Source organism: Gossypium arboreum, chromosome 10, assembly GCF_025698485.1.
Source record: "Gossypium arboreum isolate Shixiya-1 chromosome 10, ASM2569848v2, whole genome shotgun sequence".
Classification (NCBI taxonomy): domain Eukaryota; kingdom Viridiplantae; phylum Streptophyta; class Magnoliopsida; order Malvales; family Malvaceae; genus Gossypium; species Gossypium arboreum.
In genome coordinates, this window is record NC_069079.1 from 5,098,384 (window position 1) to 5,117,821 (window position 19,438).

Sequence of the window (19,438 nt, forward strand, 5' to 3'; positions counted from 1 at the left end):
AAAAAAAATTGCAAATTGTTTGGAGTTTTTATATATTGGATTTTGATTTAAAAAAAAAAACCTTTTCCAGTGGCCGACCAACTAATTAAAAAGTAGTAAATTGATGGAAAATACAGCTTTGCATATGGTGACTTAAATTCCCATTCATTTTGGTTGAGATCTTATTATAGTTCAAGCTCTAACATTATATTTCTAATGTGGTCCAGGTTAGCTTTGATTGAACAGGAAGTTAACTTGGATAGATCGAGGTTAGCTTATAGCTGCAAGTGCCCAGGACCCACAAGGTACCTCAACTATGGGTTCCTAAAACAGTTATTTTTTTTTAACATTCATTTCATTTTATTAAACCAAAGAAATTAGGTAAAAAATCTTTCTATTCTTTCGATTTTGAAATTAAATATTTTAGAGTAATTTAATTTATATTAATTTTAAAAGTAAATAATTAAGGATAATTAATTATGGTGTTAATATCTTTTGTCTATTATATATAATTTTAATTGGTATAGTAACAAATTTAACTTTTGTTGTTTGCATATTTTATGATTTTAGCCTTAATTTTAAATAAAATAATTTAAGCATTTATATAAATGTTGCAGAATAAATTTATTAAATTGAAACTAAATTGATAGAATGTGTAAACTTTGAGGGTTAAATTTATTATTATACCAATTAAAATCATGTATAATTGATTGAAAACATTAACTTCATGGTTAATTGTCCTTATTTACTCATTTTTAAATTAAAAGAAATTAAATTACTTTTATATTTTTTAAAAAGACTAATTTTCTTAATTTCAAAATTGAAAGCAACTGAAGAAATTTTATACCCAAAATTACAAGCAAATCAACCCAAAACAAAGGCTATGATTTGGAGCATTAAAATCCGAAAAACTCAATTCGATAAACTTTCAACATAATAAATTACGTTAGTTTTGGTTTTTTCTTTCACAAATGCTAAAAGAGGTTTAATCTTGATTCAATACACATAACTAAAACAATTATAGGAATTATCAAATTTTGATGTGTCTTGTCTTAAATATAATATGATAATATGAATTATCATATTTTTTAAAATATTTATATTTATATTATTTTAATATTTAATAATTTTATACATTTTTATTTATTAAAATTTTATATAGTCATCGTAACATTATTTTAATGTTTACATTAGAGTAGTATTATATATTTAGCATAGATTTATTTTTTAATGTGTTCTAAATTACATAATATATAAAAAAATAACATAATATAAGATATTTTAAACTTTAATCTGGCTGTGCTCAAGCCTTGAATGTTCAAACTCGACTTTAGCCCATGTTTTAAACAGATCTAATTTTTTTCCCAGTCCCATTTTTCGGGTCTAATATTTTTATCTAAATCATCTCAAATTTCAAATAAACCTTCGAGTCTAAACAAGTAACCTAGCCCATGAACAAGTCTAGATACAAGTAAAAATTGTTGAATGCTCAAATTTAAAATTTATGTCAATTGAAATTTTTTAAAGTTATACATGCCAATGATTTTTTTAAAGTTTCAATTAATTAATTAATTAATTATAACAATAATTTTAAATAAAAATTAATTATTATAAACATAATTAAATACTAAAAACTACAAAATTAATCATTAATCAGTTTATCTTGAACGAAACATGGATGTTGCATGTCCCAAATACTTCCAAGCTCCACCTTTTTTTTTTTTTTCCATCTAATGCGTAATTTGAGCTTAATGATCCCCATTTGCTTTTATTCTGTGTTTGTTGTTGAGTTTTTTTTTTTTTTGGTCACAGGTAGTAGACAAAGAAGGCTGCCCCAAATTTTTTTATCCATTGTTTTATATGGTATGGATTATAATATTTTAAATTGGTGTTTTTAAAATTTTTAAATTTTATCAATAAGTGATTAAGTGTAATGATAAGATATATTGCACTATCAAAGGGATGACTCAGGTTTGAACCTTAAAAGAGACATCGTTGAGAGGGACAGCCACAAACCCTGAACATGAACAGTAAAATAGACATGAGGTAAACCAAAAATAAAAAAAAATAAATATTTTTAGGTGTGTTTAGGTGAGAAATTTATAGTAGGGGTTTCATTTGTATTAAGACTTTCAAAATTTTAAATCATTGCATTTTGAATTGATGAATTTTAAAATGTTATCATTTAAAAAATTCAAAATTTTAAAATTCATATTAAAATCTCCTTTTGAAATTACTTAAAATTTTTGAAATTTTCCCATATATTTACTCAAACAAATAAATTCATTTTAAAATTTTGAAAATTTGATACACATTTAAGATATATTGATCTTTTGATCCCTTGAAAAACTTATTTAAAATTATAAGAGTAAACTATAAAATAGTCACTTTTATTTACCTCATATTACATTTTAATTACTTATATTTGAAATGTAATATTTTAGTCACTACGTTATCGTTTTGTTATGTGGTGGTCACTCCGTCTTTAAGCTCCATTACCTCCCTAAAAACAATCCTACGTGGCAGTCTAAATGAGTTTTAAATGCCAACTTGGATGTCCAAATGATATGAGAATAGTTTTTTCAATCAAAATGGAAAAGAAAACTAAAAGAAAAAAGAGTAATTAATTTAAAATTTTCTATTAATTAAATTTATTTAGTTAAAAATCTATTCTCGTCCCAATTTAAAATGCAAGTTGGTATTTAAAACTTATTTGGACTATCACGTAGGATTGTCGTTAGGGAGGTAACTGAGTTTAACGACAAAGTGACCACTTCGTAACAAAACGATAATATAAGTGATTAAAACGTTACATTTTAAACATAAATGACTAAAATGTAATATGAGACAAACAAAACTGACTATTTTTGTAGATTACCTAAATTATAAAATATGGCATATATTAGTTTAATTCTATCCATTTTAGTTTTCTTAATTGAATGTCTCTATCTAGACGCACTAAATTATAATTTAATAAATTTCATATTTTTTAATAATGTAATGGAAGTCTATCAGAAGTTGAACTTAGGCAAAATAATTTTTTTATTATCTTACATGTCTGCTTTAAGTCCATAATAATAGTAAAGTTCGTAACCTCTCGTCAAGGGTTCTGGTTTGGCTCTGGTGACTGCAATTTGTGTGTTTCATGTGATTCAGGAACCACCTGCGGAGACTAACGCAAGGCTTTTATGGACAAAGCAATGTTACCCCCATTTACAGACAAATTTATTGACCCACTTTGGAGACAAGTAAATTCCAATGTCAGCTTCAAACACCACCACAGGTTTAGATGTTTCAAACCGTCGTCCCACTTTGAAGGAAAGCTCAGCCACCACTGAACCTGAAAGATCTGCCCTACCTGCTGTCCAAAGTCACCTTCCAAAACCAAAACTCTCCTTTTGTGTTGTCACTCACTTCACTCCCACTCCGAACATCTAAATCTGTGGTGGTCGTGGTGTTTGAAGCTGCTGCCATTGGAATTTGACTTAATATAAACTATGCCATGTGAAAGCCATACGGATAGCTAAACAAGGAAAAAGAAGCTTAGACCATGGACCAGTGTACGATTCATAAGATCCACAATAAAAGCCCATAAAATGGGAAATCTGGAATTGAATCAAAAGCCAGCCTGCCTTTGCACACTCAGATCAAATGTGATTGGCTGGTTAAAGCAGATAATGGAGAAATTCATCCCAATAAATATTTCAGTTTTGCCTTAACGTGTCGCCTGCAATATCCACAACCTAATATTTAGTTGACTCCTTCTAATTTAACACCACAACTATTATAGTTCTTTATAATATAAACCAACTCAATGATTTAAAAACTTAGATGTCATCTCATTGTGTTTATTTTAATACAAAGTTATAATGTTCCATGTTGTCAGCATATGATAAGCAATCACACACCAATCAATAGCTTGTTTAAAACTATGTTATTTGCAGACTTTAATCCCCATGTTTTGTCTTAATCATCATTACTCCTTCCTTTCCCTTATATCTGTAGTATGAGAAATGAAATCAATGTCTTTAACAAGCTCCTTTCCTCTTCATGTTCCAGTTACAGCTTCTACTTCACTTGTAAAACATGTTAACAAGATTGCGATGCTTAAACACAACCAAGTTCCTAACAACAAAAAACCCACTTTTCAGATCAGATCCTTCTCCAAGAAAAAAAAGGTCAACGATTACCTCTTCTTTTGTTTTACTTTTCTTTGTTTAGTATTTCAGGACATAACTGGCAAAAACCTTGTCTTCCATGTTTATCGGTGTTTGAATGTCTGCTTGATTTGGTTCAAACAGGTTTTTGAGGACCAGTCTCAGGGATTAATCTGTTATGAAGATGAAAATGGTGAAATAGTTTGTGAAGGATACGATGAAGGCCCTCGGTTTCATCAACGAACATTTTATCATCTTAGGTGAGAAACCCTGTAATAGTTACCTTCCTATGTTATGACATGTTTCATGTTACTGACCAGTTTTTGTCATTGTTGAACTGAAATACAGAGATGCAGAGATCCTTGATCTTCTTCAAGATAGATGGCTTCAAATCGTTAATGACGGAGGATTAAGCAGTGCTAATGAAGGTGTTACCACTGTGAAGGATGATTCCCAAGTGTAATGATTTTAACAATGGAAGCCTGGTTCTTACCAGATTTCATGGAATGATTGTTAAAGACTGTAAAAAGAACTCTTGTAAGAAAAAAAAAAAAAGAGTCCCTTGTAATCAATCACTTTGTTTTTACATAATGTAATCAAAGGCTAGTTTTTCAATCAATTATTGTATACCAAGATTCACAAAAGAGTCTAATGTATTATATATAAGCTAAATACAAGAATAAATATTTTCTACAAAAAAATTTCATTCAGGGGTCATTAAATATTTGACCTCTGACAGAAATTCCCATGGCTTTGAAAAGCCTAGCAAAAATTTTTAATGTCACTTCTCTTTTGTTGTGTAAAACAAAAATTACCCTCTAAAAGAATAGAAAAAATGGAAACCAATCATATTAACAAAGAAAAACAGAATGGGAGAGTTCAAACTCCCAGATTTTCGCTCCTGAAATCACTTAATGGAGGTCTCGTGTTGTTCGTTCTCTTCGCCTCTATCTGACAGAGATATGTCAGAACTGGGAGGAGGAGGAGACCACTGATCTGGGATCATTAGGAAATAAGTTGCCATTGCTTTCCGGAACCTTTTCTTGTATTGTTTTGGTGAAATTACGGTTGGTGATGCATTCTTTGGTCCACCGAGAATGCCTGAAGCTTTCACCCAAGTTTCGAGATGCTTGTCCCAGGTATACTGCCTCATGAAATCAATAATTCCGACAACTAACTCTTGGTTCTCTTCATCCACTCCAACCAGTAACGAGTAATCCATCACATCGCTTGCCTGCATAGTCGAAAAGATAAAGAAATGAGAAAAACGGGATGCTGTGCACTTTTGGGTGATCTAAACTAGAAATGCATGTCATGCAGATGGAGCTCGAGGCCCAAGCACACAAGCAAAGATCTAAAACTTACTGCAAGAAAAGCAGTGTCATTCCAGATTGCTCTTTCCAACAACCGCTTTGCTTTACTACTCACGAAAATCGGGGAAGTCCGCATTGATTCAATCAAGTTCTGGTCTAGCAGAACCTTGTTGCTTCCACCAGAGCTGGGAACATAACGAGATCTAGATCCTTTGAGATCATATTGCCGTGTGAGATTTCTTCTGAACAGAATATTCTCCATTACCAGAACAACCATCTTTGCCTCTTTCCCACCTTTAAGATGCTTTGTAGTAACCTTACAAACATAAATCAAAAATAAGAAGTAAATAACGATCACGGAAAATATGTGCAATGTGCCATTTAAAAAAAGTGAAAAAAGAAAAAGGAAAAACCAAAGGTTTCATTCAATTAACTTCTTAGTGGACTACTAACAGTAGCAGACTTCTAGGTGGTAATGACAGCCAAATCTGTTCAACTTGCAAAGCGAAGAATTGCATGGTTATGCATATCTAAACTATTTATTTTCTCTTAATGGTTCAAGGTTATATACAGGAGAGGCTCAATATGTAAGCTTATAGTTTATTTATCCAAAACGACCTTCTTTCTCGGCACATATTAAACAAAACAAGCAGATTAAGTACGAAGGTAAAAAGGGTAAATTTGAGATCAGCTTACAGTTATTGGGGGCATTTATAAGATATTATGGGAGCAAATATTAAAGAAAATGTCAGGAATGGACTGTTCCAGCTTCTTTAACTGATGATCAAATTTAGGACTTTGTCTTGCTTATCCTATATATTAATGATGATATGTAGCATTAGAGCATCTTAAGGCATAGGAACAAGCACCTGATAAATACCGAGAATCTTTGCCAGGCATGTTGGACTTCGAGAATCAATTGATTCAGTCAAGTACTTGAAATATCCAGATGCAATTTTTATAAATGATTCCAACTCTGTCTTCGTGACTTGTTTAATGATAAACCGATCATCCAAGGTTTTTGCAAAGAAAACGTTGCTCTTGCCACCCTGTGCGCTCCACTTCTTACAACGACTCAAAGACCTTATGAAATCTAGCTCTGATGGGCAACACATTCTCCTTAATGCTTCAAATCGCTTCGCATAATAGCATGTAACAGTATATTTCACTTTGTCGGATGATCCATCATCTCCAAAAGATACCCTGACGTGCAAGGACTTTGTAGATGAAAGTGGGTCCATATTCGAGTTGCAAGATCCAGCTTGGTTATCGGTTGAACCAAAACTTCTATGAGGATCTAAGTTCATCTCATCAACAGAAAGTAACGACTGAATCACTGAATCCGTTAAAGATACTGAAGCTGTTAAATCCCCACTTTCTTTAGGCCCATCCACTTCATCACTTACCTGGAAACGATATTCGGGTGATGCTAGAGCATATGATATCATACTTGTGGGCTCATCATCATAAACAGGAATAACAGTGTCGTTAATGCCCACTGGCAAAAGCAATCTAGCCCCATCTTGCATTTCCAACTCTCTAAACGAAGAAACATAGATTGGATCATACTCACTCAATGTATCGAGCTTAGAAGCATTGCCTAAAAGGTTTTTGTTCAAGGAACGGTAGAAGCTTAAGAAAGGCATTTTTAACCAGCTTACAGCGTCTTCCAAATTCTCAGAACCTTTAGTGGACAATGCTGGTGAAAGAGAATGAGAAACTTTTGGCCCAATCTTTTCTTCAGAGTGGACATCCAAATCTAACCCCTCTGTTACTGCATCTACAGCACCAATATCAAAAGCAGCAGAATCAGAAAGAGAACACGAAAGTTGCATAGGTAGTATAGCTGCTCGCTGAATATCGCCAGTCCAAGCAGCATCAAGGGTATCTGACAAATTTTCTATGACAGGAAACTGGCCTTCAGACAAGGCCCGGCGAACATTTTCCATAGGTTTCTCACAATCCAGTCGGTCATACATGCTATGGCTATCAGAAAGATTACAACAGTCTTCAGAGACTGGATTTAAATTTTCACTTGTGTTTGGTTCTTGATGTATCAGGTCTGAACAATTTGTGCTGCCATTCAGTTCTCTTTGGTCAGAGCATTCATTGCTTTTTCCAAGTTCCAGCATATCGATGCCTTTGAGCTTTTCATCACCAGTTGGGGATTTGTCCTCATGTCCTGAAGTCGAATCGCTGACACTGTCCTGAAGGCTGTAGTTTTCCAAATTGGTTGCAAAAACCAGGCGGTGGTCCCACATATAAGATTGGAAAAGTAATTGCCGCCTCAACCGGTTAATTTCAAGAATGTCAATAACAGGTTGCCCTTTTCTGACTTCCCTTTTCAAAGCCTTTTGCAACGAATCCTAAACCAGGTCCAAGAACAATAAGAAACCAGACACTAAATATAGAAAAGAATATATGTCATTTGTTTTTCAGTTATAGTCATCTTTCAACTCAAACTAATGGAAGCAAGGGAATTAGCCATTTTTAAAGGTTTCATTCGACATGAACTTTTCAAAATAACAGTTGCAGATATCTAAACATGAATAGTTCACAAAATACGTACATAGCATTTTTCTAACAGATATTTTATCGCCTGAATCATCAGCAATCATATTTTTTCATATTACATGGTCCGCATAATTCACAAAGCAAAAATGTAGAACATGTTAAGGAAGTCTCACCTGAAACTCCGTTTTCTCCTTTAGTAATATTCCTTCAAGTTCAGAAGTTTGTTGTCTCAGCTCAGGCATTTTTGCGATACCATGAGGTGCCACTGTGGCAATTAACTTTTCTGTAATTTTACCTAGGGAATTGAGTACTTCAGAAAACATATGCTCTGCCCGGTCAGCCACCTGCTTACAATAATAAGATTAGATTACTAACATGCGGAGAGATCTATATCGGCTACTTCAAAAAACCAAATATATCCGTGCACCTTATCTGCTTCTTTTTGTATCCATTCCTGATTCTCATAGTCAAAACTAACTTGTGAGGGTGGAAGGTAGACAGAATGGACGCTGATTGTAGCATACCGAAAGCAAGCAACCATTCTCCCAAATCTACAGATATTTAAACAGTGAGTAGAGAGGAATATGATAGATGAGTTTTCCTTTTTTAATCACTTATAATTCCTGCTATTATGTAAGGCAAGTCATGATTTATGTCATTCAATAAATTATATAAAATTCATAACCAGTTCATTAGAACATTCAAAAAATCTCTCAAGAGCACTCATACTATTCTATTATTGATATCATTGACCAACGAGTTTGTACAGCCAAAAAGCTTGATTTTAATTCAAGCAAACTATACACAAATAATTAATGACACAATGTGGTTAATTATAATCATGGGTCAAGGAAGTTGTAGCACATTCTTAACGAGGAAACTGTTTGTACATATATGATACTTGGTTAATAACTATAAAACAAATATAGAAAATGGATGTTACCCGTAGAAACGAAGACAATCTCTATGTAAAGAATGGCCACAGCTTGCAACCCGACTTGCAGCTGCATGGTTTGAAAAACTAAGCTCCAAAAACTTCCCAAAAGATAAACCCCAAGCAGCATCAGACATCACTATTCTCCGAGTGGTCGGAGGTAAGCCATTGGCCCTGGGACATTGCATGCATCTGTGCCACATCCAGATCTTGCCCAGTCTTTCACCAGATAAGAAACCGTCAGAGAGTTTCTTAACAGATATGGTGAGGGTTCCTTGTTGATGACTATAACAATGAACGTGTGCTTCCGAAGGCAAGTCACATGAATGGCATCGGTAACTCTGAAAAATTAATAATCTCAGTTTCAAAGAACTGCTGGGGTTTGTACAATGCAATATATAAATGCAAGGAAAAAATGTTTACCTGATCCAATAAATCATCCCGTAAAACCCGACCCAAAGGTTTATCAAAACTGCCATAATATTTTATTCGAAAGAGATGGGGTTTTTCACAGACAGTCCCTTTCCACACACTTCGAGATGATAAAGAAACCAAAATGCTCTGATTGTCTTTGGGAGATGGCGGAAATTCTTCTTCCAAAGTTTTTGGCTCCTCAGGACAATTATTAAGGTTATTACTATCTTGTTGCATAGAGGACGACTCTGAATCACCTGACTGAATTTCAACTGCTTTGTTATGATTCTCTTGGTCAATGTGTGCACTAAAAACTAGCCCTGAAGATTCTAATGGTACAATACTACTAGAAGTGAGATCATTATTCAAGAAACCATGACTTTTCTCCACAAAAGCTTCCATCATTGAAGATTCTTTGGTGTCCATATCATTTTCCTTGGAAAATGCATCTGAGATATCTTTTCCAGAAGTGGATAGTGGAAGGGAAGTGAACTCTAAAGGGGGTGCGCTTGAAGAGAACAAGCTTGTACCATTAGGTAAATAATATGGTGGAGGTTTTTTTATCTTCTGAAAGTTACTAAAGGCATTTGATGATGGTAGATCTAAAGAGGAAATACTATTAGCCGTTTGTTGTTCCTGGGACATTATATTGGCAGGAAAAGCAAAACCAGGAACTGTTGATATGGACCTCGCCACTTTTGATGGTGTATCCAAATGTGCCACGGTCAAAGGCAACTCCGGCAGAGAGGCTCCTTCATCAGCAAGAAATGATGTCTCCAGAGCCAAGTGATAAGCTGCAAAAATTCCATATTGGACCACATGCTTGACTTTCTTCAATTCATCTCCATTTGCTCCCCTAAGTAATATCTGAAGCAAATGCACACACACACAGAGTTATCAACACTGTTGTGAAAAGAAATATTATCACCAAAAAGTTCCAGTGTAAATTTTAATTTCATCTACTCTTATTAGTTTTTGATAACTTACAGTGCAACCGAATGGCTTTGGGCAGCCTTCAAAATGCATTAATGTCTTGGTCAATTTCTTTCCTCCTTGTCCAGCAGAACCAAGATCTTCCACGAGCCTCTGAACGTGAAACTTTTCACAGTAACCCATCTTCTGAGAAGAGAGATGATCAATTGAAGGGATAATTTGAGCACCTGTGCAGCGTGCAATGCGTTCTAACAATGACCTCTTGACATTGAGAACAAGGCATATGTTCTTTTCAAGAAGGTTGTCCTGAACAAATCGAGAAACTGATTTCTCTACCAGAAGGATATTGGGTTGCTGTGTCAGTATCTTTGCTACAGCCATCTTCAAATGGTCCATTTCCTGGATAAAGATGTCAAAGCAATAAACAGGAAGCCAAAAATAGAATTTATAAGGGGAAAAAGAAAAGCATAAAAGCTCATCGAAACAAAAGGCAATAATCCTAAACGGAAAGAAACATATAAACATGAACCACCTGCTGCAACAAAGTATCAAAACTTGAAAGTAGGTTAGACACTCGCTGGTATTCAAGAGCTCCACCAAGGATCAACAACCGAGGTTTCTCCATTTTTGTAGCCATTCGTCGATGAGCAACATTCTTCTTGCAAACTATTCCTTTGACAATCATGCTATAAGAACCATAGCAAAATCAGAAAAAGAAAAAGAAGACATTGACAACCATAGCATAGTTGAAACTGAATTGGTGTGTTCGTATCATGCATAAAATGAAAGTGATAAAAATGGTCCAACTGATAGTCTAATGTCAACAATGTACTATTACAAAAACTTGCATTTCAAAAGAGCAAATGGCATAATCAGTCAATATAAAAACATATATCGTCTTGTGTAACATTTACCTCTCACTGCGACGTCCAGTAGCTATGCATTTCACTTTAACATATCCACCAGGATCCATCCCTCCCCCGTTGCTTCTGTCTGGCTTTAAAAGCGTAGCAGCCTCCCATGAAAGAGCAGTGATGATCTCTAACCAGCCTTCTTTATCATTTTCATCACCCACAGGAAGGTTCTCAACCTGTAAAAGCTGAGATACCAAAGCCCTAAAATGTCCATCAACTATATGCTTCATTGCTTTCTTCTGCTCCTCACTCGACTTACCCTTAAACTGAGTCTTCCTACTTCCAAAGCTGCTTGTGCGAAGAAAACCCCACTCTCCTGTAACATCACAATCTCCATCATCATCATCATCATCAAAGAAAGGAGCTTCCTTATCATCTTCTTCATCTTCGGGTTCAGGAGGGAGCCAGAGAAGTTTATTATCTTCAAAATCTATAGGACCATCCGAAGATGATGCTTTGCATTCATCATCAGCTTCCCGCTCATCTTTCTTCGCAAGCTGTGATATTCGTTCTAAAGCTGGTGAAGGGAAAGCGTGGGTTCTTGGAGAACAGCTTACACTTTTGAACTCAATATTTTCTTTATTGGGATGAAATTTAAATGACCCGTCATCATTGCTCATATCCTCAAATTCAAAAGGAGTATGATAGCCGCTTTCTAGAGAGAGATGCTTCGTGTCACAATCAGACATATAAAAGCTGAACTCGTCATCCTCATCATCGCTCCTGATGCCACAAGAAAAGCAAGCAACAAGTAAGTAACAGGAAACAGAAAAAACATTAAGACCTCCTTCTGTCTCCAACTCTTCCACTAGGTCTTCTTAATGACTACTACTAGTTCTTCCTTTCCCTTTTCAGTTTCTGTTTCTAAGAAACCTATTCGGTAGAGAGCAACAATAAAAAATGGGGGGAAAAACACACGGGTAAAGCTGCAAAAGTACATCCATACTTAGGTGTCCAACTTCAAGTTATGCTAGAGTGATAGACGAAACCAAAAAAAAAATTAGGAAAATGCGATCAAGACTGTAAGACATTTTGATCTCACCTGTGAAATGAAAACTCAAATTGGCTTGAAGATGCATCTTCTGCATCAGTTGTCAGATCATTGCTCCTCTTTGGTGCTATCTTTATGGGCCTATCAATGTTTTTATTAATTGCAGACAGTTGATGGGCAACAAGAATAGACCTCGGTTGAAATCGTTGATATGATCCAGCAGGATATGGTAGAGAGCTAAGACTAAAACTACTGTGAGCAGTTCCACTGGAAATAGTGCTGAGGAAACTAGTGGCTGAAGGAGAACAACTGACATCCTGAGTCGGCACCATCACTCCATCATCAACTGCAGTTATGCCCTGATGCCACTGCTTGAAACAATAGTTACAAACCCGAATCTTGTCCCGCTCATCTCGTGGAATCCTTGGATCATTAGATGGCGCAGGAACCGAGTTCTCTGTACACTTGGCACAGAAAACCCTGCCGCAGAGTCTACAATGGTGTCTTCGGTTGAATAATGTGAACGGAGAATCGCATTCATAGCACATCCTACAGCTATGATCAGGCATCCAAAAATCCCTCGATACATCAGGCTCTGTTCGCCAAGGGAGCCATGACTTTACTAAACCAACTATCTCGGAAAATCTCTTATTAGGCGGATCCATCTGTAAACAATCCTACTGCCCCTACTCATGATGCTATCTTAATTCGACACTCATATCGAACCATAAACCATGTACCGCGCAATTCACCCAAAAGACAAAAACTTTCACCAACAGCAACAATACAATTTCAGAATTTCTACGAACAGATAGCGAACTATTATGTCCTCCAATCCACCTATCAAAGTAACTCTCACTTCTCCTCCTCAGAGCAAATGACTAATCCAAATCAATGCTCAAATAAACTAAAGTTCATAATTTCCATGAACGTACCTTAAAATTCTGCAATCTACAGATTCCAGAGCCAAAAACTAGTAGAGCAAAATTCACAAGAACTGCAATGAAGGAAACCTTACAAAGGGCCAACAAACTGATCCTCAGAGACTATAAATAAGATCAAAGAACACCCTTTCTGATGAAACAACTCATAGCTATCTGTCAATCAATCACTCCCACGCGTAAATTAAAACAAATCTCATTATCCACCCAAATATCAGCAAATATAATTATCATTTCCTCATAGCAGCCAAAAACAATAAATAAATAAATATCAACAAAATCAATCTTTTTCCTTCCCCAACACACAATAAAACCAACAAAATCATACGCGCCTCAGGTGTTATTATGATTAAAAAAACCACCTTTACCTCGAACCGCCAATCAGAACGTTGTCAATCAATGTCAACCTCTTCAAAGAATGAAACAGCCAACCGATAGATTCTCGCCACGTACGTAAACAAACCGTTATATGATTTTTTTTAAAAAGTTGGTAAAAAGGTGAATGAAAAAAAAAATAATAAAAAAGCTCCCCCAACCCAGAACAGAATTTTTTACCAAAAAACCAACAAATCGATGAAATTATTGTCCTTGTTCTTGATCATGAGCACCTCGTTCTCGATATCAGAAAACCAGAACCCCTTTTGTTAAAATATTAAACAAATTTGTATAAAAAGAACACCTGAAAGAAAGCCTTGAATTGTATCTATACACCAAAAAAATATCTGGGTATGTTTATATCTAATCCCACAACGTACAAAATTGAGTCAAAAATATCTTTTCAAAAAAAATTTTCGAATTTTTTTTTAACATGCTGATGCATATTATTTTGGCGGAAAAAGCGACACTCTTTAACGTGGGTACATGATACGAACTGTAGACTATAATGTAGCAAATCTGAATTTTAAGCATTTTTTACTTTTTTTTTTATTTTTTATTTTGTTGTGTAAGGACAAAATTCAAAATTGGGCTTCAAGAGTTTGTAAGAAGGGACCGAGATATTCAACTTATGTCCGAAGCATTGACTTTTTTATTTTGGGTTAATCGGATTAAACATCCTCAAATTATTATTCAAATTTTAAATTGTTCTCTATACTTCAAAATTATTTTAATTAAGTCTTTAAAATATAATTATTTTATCAATCAAATCATTCTATGAATACAGTTTTTAAATACCATTATAGTCGGCACCGTACCAATCAGCACATATCTTTTTGGTCCTAAACTAGTACCAAATGATCTAAGTTCTATTTTAATCAAATTTTAATGTGTTTTAATCATTTTAAGGTGATTTGACTCATTTTAATCAATATCGACTTGCACTTATGCGTACCAACCATATTGATAAGAACAAATTTTGATGTTTTAAACTAACTTTATTTTTAAAATTACTTAAATAATAATTTTAAAACTTATATTTTCATATAAATGTATTTATATTGATGTAATTGAGATATACTTGTATGCATATATACTATAAAATTAATTGAGAAATTAAAATTAAACTATAAATATATATATGAAAAATATTTAAACATCGATGATCTCAAAATGATACATCAAAACACATTAATAAATATGTATCAATACCAAGATTAAAAACAGTATATGCATTAGTACGGTATTGATTACCTTATTAAATACCAATTGAAACTGATTTGAGCATATTTAAAATGTGTAAATTAAATTATAAAGGCTTTATTAGTAAATCGTTCGTAAATTATATTCAATTTAAAGAAATATTTTTAGGAAATGGTGATTAAATTGACATTTTATCCTAATTTTTCCTCAAAAGTGCACGAGGGCCAATAAAAATGTGTCACGTGTTATATTTTTATTGGTGGTATTGTTTTTTTGGTAAATTGAGACAACCTTCATAGTTTACATATCACTTTTGATTACAAAATGTCAAATTGAAAATTGAAATAGGAATACATTTAGGGGCCAATTTGTTAATTAATTTAATTGTAGACACTTTACTTACCATATAAATAGTTTTGGATTTGACATGTAAGAAAAAAGATAGTGACAATAAAATTGAGGAGAGATATTTCTTTTTTTTAAACACTTCAAATCAAAGTTATCGATGCAATATGTTCATATAAATTTAAAATTTCATCCACGTAATTTAAATATATTTCACATTAAATTTGAGTACGCATTTAACACTCATGCTACTAACTAGGCTAATAGAAGGATGTGATTAATACAATACTGATACTTTAAAAACTCAATTAAAATGTTTTGAAGTTTGAGAATAGGTGATAATAGTTTGAGGGCCTTTGGTGAAATTAACCCTTGTATTTTAATTATTATTATCATTTAAAGACAACTTTGCATTTTGCGATAGGAACGGAACGGACATTGAAAGGTCAATCAATTAGCTGTGGCTCTCACCCACGAAGACCAAAACCGCGTTTGCGGTTTCTTTGACACTCATACACTCCACCATTGTACTGGACCACCTACTGGTTTGGTTTTCCCAATATTTTTTTAGAAAAAATATACATTTTAAATTATAAAATGTACATATCAATATTAAATTACATGCTGAGATAATCAAATTAAAATAACTATGAAAAATAACTAATAAAAAAAGTTTTGAAGGATTTGAACAAAATCATAAACCTAAAAAATGAGTTTGGGTAAAAAAAATTAAGCCCGTTCAAACTTGATCTCGACTCCTTTTCTTTATAAACTTTGTAATAATTTATGTTATGTAATTTTTAACATGTAAAAATTACATCTTTAGTAATATATAATACTACTATAATTTAAACATTAAAAATTTAAGATGACTATATATAAAATTATTAAATGTTAAATTAAATTAAATTTTAAAAAATAATATGGGTTGAATTGACCATTTACAAATATGAGTGGGGTTGGATTTATTTTTAAGCCCATATTTCAAGTCAGACCGAGCTTATGTAAGTATAAAATTTATTAATATCATATTTAGGCATGGCCCGAACTCAACCCATAAACACCTCTACTTCTTATCTTTTAATTTTTAAGTTATTCCATGCCTTTTGCTTAATTTTTTTCTTTATAATTTTTATATGTTAAATATAAAATAGATTTTAAATAAATTATCTTTTTTAAGATTTTACTTAATTAAATCAACTTTTAATGTTATGATGTTAAAATTAATTAATACTGAATTGTTAAACTTAAAACATAATTTAAAAAAAATACACATATTAATAACCTTTATCAAATTAAATTTATATTTTCCAAATATAATAAGAGTTAATTGCATTAATTAATTAAATTAAAATAAATATAAATATAAATTTATAAAAAATTAAATTTTAACAATTTTAACATTAAAACAATTTAATTTAACTATATATATAAAATAAATAACTTGTAAGAAATTATTAATAATATTATTTAAATCATAATATATTAATATCAATATTCAAACTATGATGAATTTTGCATTATTTTTAAATTTAAATAATATTAATGTAACTTATTCTAAATTAGTTGAATATTGTGAAAAATATTTTGTAGTTAGTTACTTTTTCAATATATTAATGATATTTTGAAGAAATTCATTAAAATTTAAACAAAAACTAATATTATAAATTTAATATATACAACCAATAGTTTATTTATTTATTTGATGAATATTTTTGAACATTTTAATTCATCTTATAATTTCTAACAACACTATTAATGTTAAGGGTAAATTACACATTAGTTATCAAACTATCAGCAACTTTTCGTTTTGATCACTTAATTAAAAAAAGTTATAATTTGATCACTCAACTATTTGAAAATTTTTATTTAAATCATTGAACTATTTAAAAAAAATTATTTAAGTCATTGAGTTGTTAAGTTCTTTTTTTTTTTAGGTTCCGCCAACGAGCTCCAAGCAATGATTCGATGATTGATATAGTGAATTAGTACCCATCAACGACTAGAAGAACATACGTTAGGTCCAAGTCTATTTGACTGTTAGTGTTGGAGATCGGAGAAAAAAGTTGTTGAAAATTTGATTCGCAGATTTTTAATGTCCAAAATTGTCCCATGAAAAGAAATTGAACTATAGAAGAGGAGAAAAAAGAGCTTTCAATTGGTGCAGATAGTGTGAATAGATAAAACCATATAACATCGATTTTAAAAGCCCGGTGACTTAAATAAAAACTTTTGAATAATTCAATAATCAAATTGCAACTTGTTCTAGTTAACTGACAAAAACAAAAATTTACCCATAATTTAATACCTAATGTTAACTAAAAGCTTTGATAAATAATGCTATCTTATTTAAAAAAAGTCATCATATTTGTATTTCTTTAAGCATATACTTGCTAGCCATATAGATTGAAAAACATTATTAAATCAAGAATTGATGTGGAAATTAATAATTCAATGTTGCCAAAATAAAATATAAATCATATATGTGTCGTTTCTTTCTTTTTCTTTTCTTTTCCAGAAGATTCTTTTTTTTTATTACAAAATTTAATCAGGTAAGTCTAACTTCTTTTTCAAACATAGAAATTTGAATATTTTCTTATTAATCCCATTCTTAATTGAAAATTAATTAAGGAACTATTACCATCAAAGATGACGGGAAATTGATTAATTTTTAGTAGATATTTTTCAAACAAATGCATATTTTATATTCTACCCACTTCATATCTAGATATTATCTATATATTGAACCTTATGTGATGGCCTAATAGTTAATGATGTTCACTACTGTCTAGCCTGGGCTCAAGTCGCATTGATCGTGTTGGTTGTTTAGATTTTATCTTATTATTGTAATCTATTAAAAAAAATCATCTATATACTATAAAAGTAAACTACTTATCAAGTTGGAACTACGAGAGTTAATGTCTCGCCCAATTTATATCTACATATCATTTATATATCATTTATATACTATAAATAAAATGCTTAATCGAGTTGGTACTATGAGTTAATTTGATTAAAAATAAACAAATAAAATTGATATAACAAAAATAATATATTAATAGAATTATCTAGGTAATTGAATTTTTCTTTTTAAATAAGATGGAAAAATAAGCAAGACCTTAAGCCTCACGCTTGTCTATACAATAAAATAAAGTTTTTAAATTTTTATTATTTTATTAATAATTATTAATATTTCGTTTACCCACACATTAAGTTTAACATAGGAGTGATATTTAAAAAGTGAATTAATTAGCTTTGACATATTATATAAAAATAAATTTACTTATGGGTCAGGTCACTCATCTAAATTTAAAGACTATCTCAAAAATGGAAGGGTTTAAATAAAGTATGAGACTCGAAAAATAGGTTGGGTAAAATTTAAGGCCCGTTTTTTATATGAGTCAGACCTTGAACAAGATAATTTTTGTTTCTAACCGAATATATTATGTTATAAAAATATCAAATTAATTATATATGTTGAATAACAATTATATATATTTATAATTATTTTCAATCATTAATATAATAACAACTAAGCCCATTATCCAAAACCTAAAAAAATATCCAACTAAATAAAACTAATCTTAGAAAATTAAATTTGGACGGGTCAAATCGAGCCGAATTTATCTTTTTTAAATTAGGTCATACTTAAATAAAAAAATAAACTCATTTTTTAAGTCGGAGCAGACGTGAACTTAAAAAATTCATATAGATAATTTGCATGGCCCAACCCGGCCCCATCCTAGGCACTTCTAACCAAAACCTTGCTAGAAAAAAAAAACATTGGAAATTTCCCATAGTTTATGTTTTCCAACATAAGAATTGAATCGAGTGGCAAATTTTAAATTTTAAATAATTAATCAAAGTATTCATCGCCATAAGTATGATTTGGGTTCGAGTTATACTAATAGTGTTGCTATTTAGGTTTTATCTTTCTCTTATAATTCATCAATAAAAATATAACTTAATAAGTCACGATCGATAATTAATAATATAATATTAAATAAGAAAATATTACATGTCATTATAAATTTTATGAATTCATTATTAAATTCTATCTTAACCAATTCTATCTTAACCCCTTCAATGGAAGTTAAGATTTTCTTGGGTTGTTGCTCGATTTGGAAGTTTTATTATTAATTTTCATAAATTTATTAGGTTCTTCATTGGATTTTCTTTGATTCTTGCTGGGTTTTATTATTGTTTACTTGGATTAGATTGAAAGATTGATTTAATATGTTTTTAATTGGATTTTCATTAAAAGAAGGGATTTTCTTTAATTGTGGTTGAGTTTTCAATCCAATTGAAGTTTCATGAATTTTTCAGTTCGGTTCTTTCAATTTTTAAAATATTATTATTCTTCAATTTTTCAGTTCTTTTATCAATTTTATTTTTTAGGTTTAAAAAATATTAAACGTCTTTTTT

The 19,438-nt window shown here is 31.6% G+C and overlaps 2 protein-coding genes across 2 annotated transcripts; one reads left to right on the forward strand and one right to left on the reverse strand.

The window, feature by feature from the left end:
* Nucleotides 1–3,736: 3,736 nt before the first annotated feature.
* LOC108488970 (uncharacterized) lies at nt 3,737–4,755 on the forward strand. The gene is made up of 3 exons (XM_017793221.2): nt 3,737–4,157; nt 4,281–4,396; nt 4,485–4,755. The coding sequence occupies exons 1-3, from the start codon at nt 3,993–3,995 to the stop codon at nt 4,597–4,599; spliced, it is 396 nt and encodes a 131-aa protein (XP_017648710.1). The 5' UTR covers nt 3,737–3,992; the 3' UTR covers nt 4,600–4,755.
* Nucleotides 4,756–4,771: 16 nt separating this feature from the next.
* LOC108488339 (1-phosphatidylinositol-3-phosphate 5-kinase FAB1B-like) lies at nt 4,772–14,055 on the reverse strand. Its single transcript, XM_017792622.2, has 11 exons — nt 12,201–14,055; nt 11,159–11,881; nt 10,777–10,930; nt 10,299–10,643; nt 9,321–10,178; nt 8,907–9,238; nt 8,391–8,514; nt 8,137–8,307; nt 6,319–7,815; nt 5,502–5,765; nt 4,772–5,370 (listed from the first exon to the last, which is right to left on the reverse strand). The coding sequence occupies exons 1-11, from the start codon at nt 12,812–12,814 to the stop codon at nt 5,044–5,046; spliced, it is 5,409 nt and encodes a 1,802-aa protein (XP_017648111.1). The 5' UTR covers nt 12,815–14,055; the 3' UTR covers nt 4,772–5,043.
* Nucleotides 14,056–19,438: the final 5,383 nt, after the last annotated feature.

Bases quoted from the DNA above. Each gene is read 5' to 3' on its own strand.
- LOC108488970 (XM_017793221.2), top strand. From the start codon at position 3,993: ATGAAATCAATGTCTTTAACAAGCTCCTTTCCTCTTCATGTTCCAGTT. The intron at 4,158-4,280 runs GTCAACGATTAC...TGGTTCAAACAG, and splicing joins CCTTCTCCAAGAAAAAAAAG to GTTTTTGAGGACCAGTCTCA. The intron at 4,397-4,484 runs GTGAGAAACCCT...ACTGAAATACAG, and splicing joins CGAACATTTTATCATCTTAG to AGATGCAGAGATCCTTGATC.
- LOC108488339 (XM_017792622.2), bottom strand. From the start codon at position 12,814: ATGGATCCGCCTAATAAGAGATTTTCCGAGATAGTTGGTTTAGTAAAG. The intron at 8,308-8,390 runs GTGCACGGATAT...TATTGTAAGCAG, and splicing joins TACAAAAAGAAGCAGATAAG to GTGGCTGACCGGGCAGAGCA. The intron at 5,371-5,501 runs GTAAGTTTTAGA...TCGACTATGCAG, and splicing joins ATGACACTGCTTTTCTTGCA to GCAAGCGATGTGATGGATTA.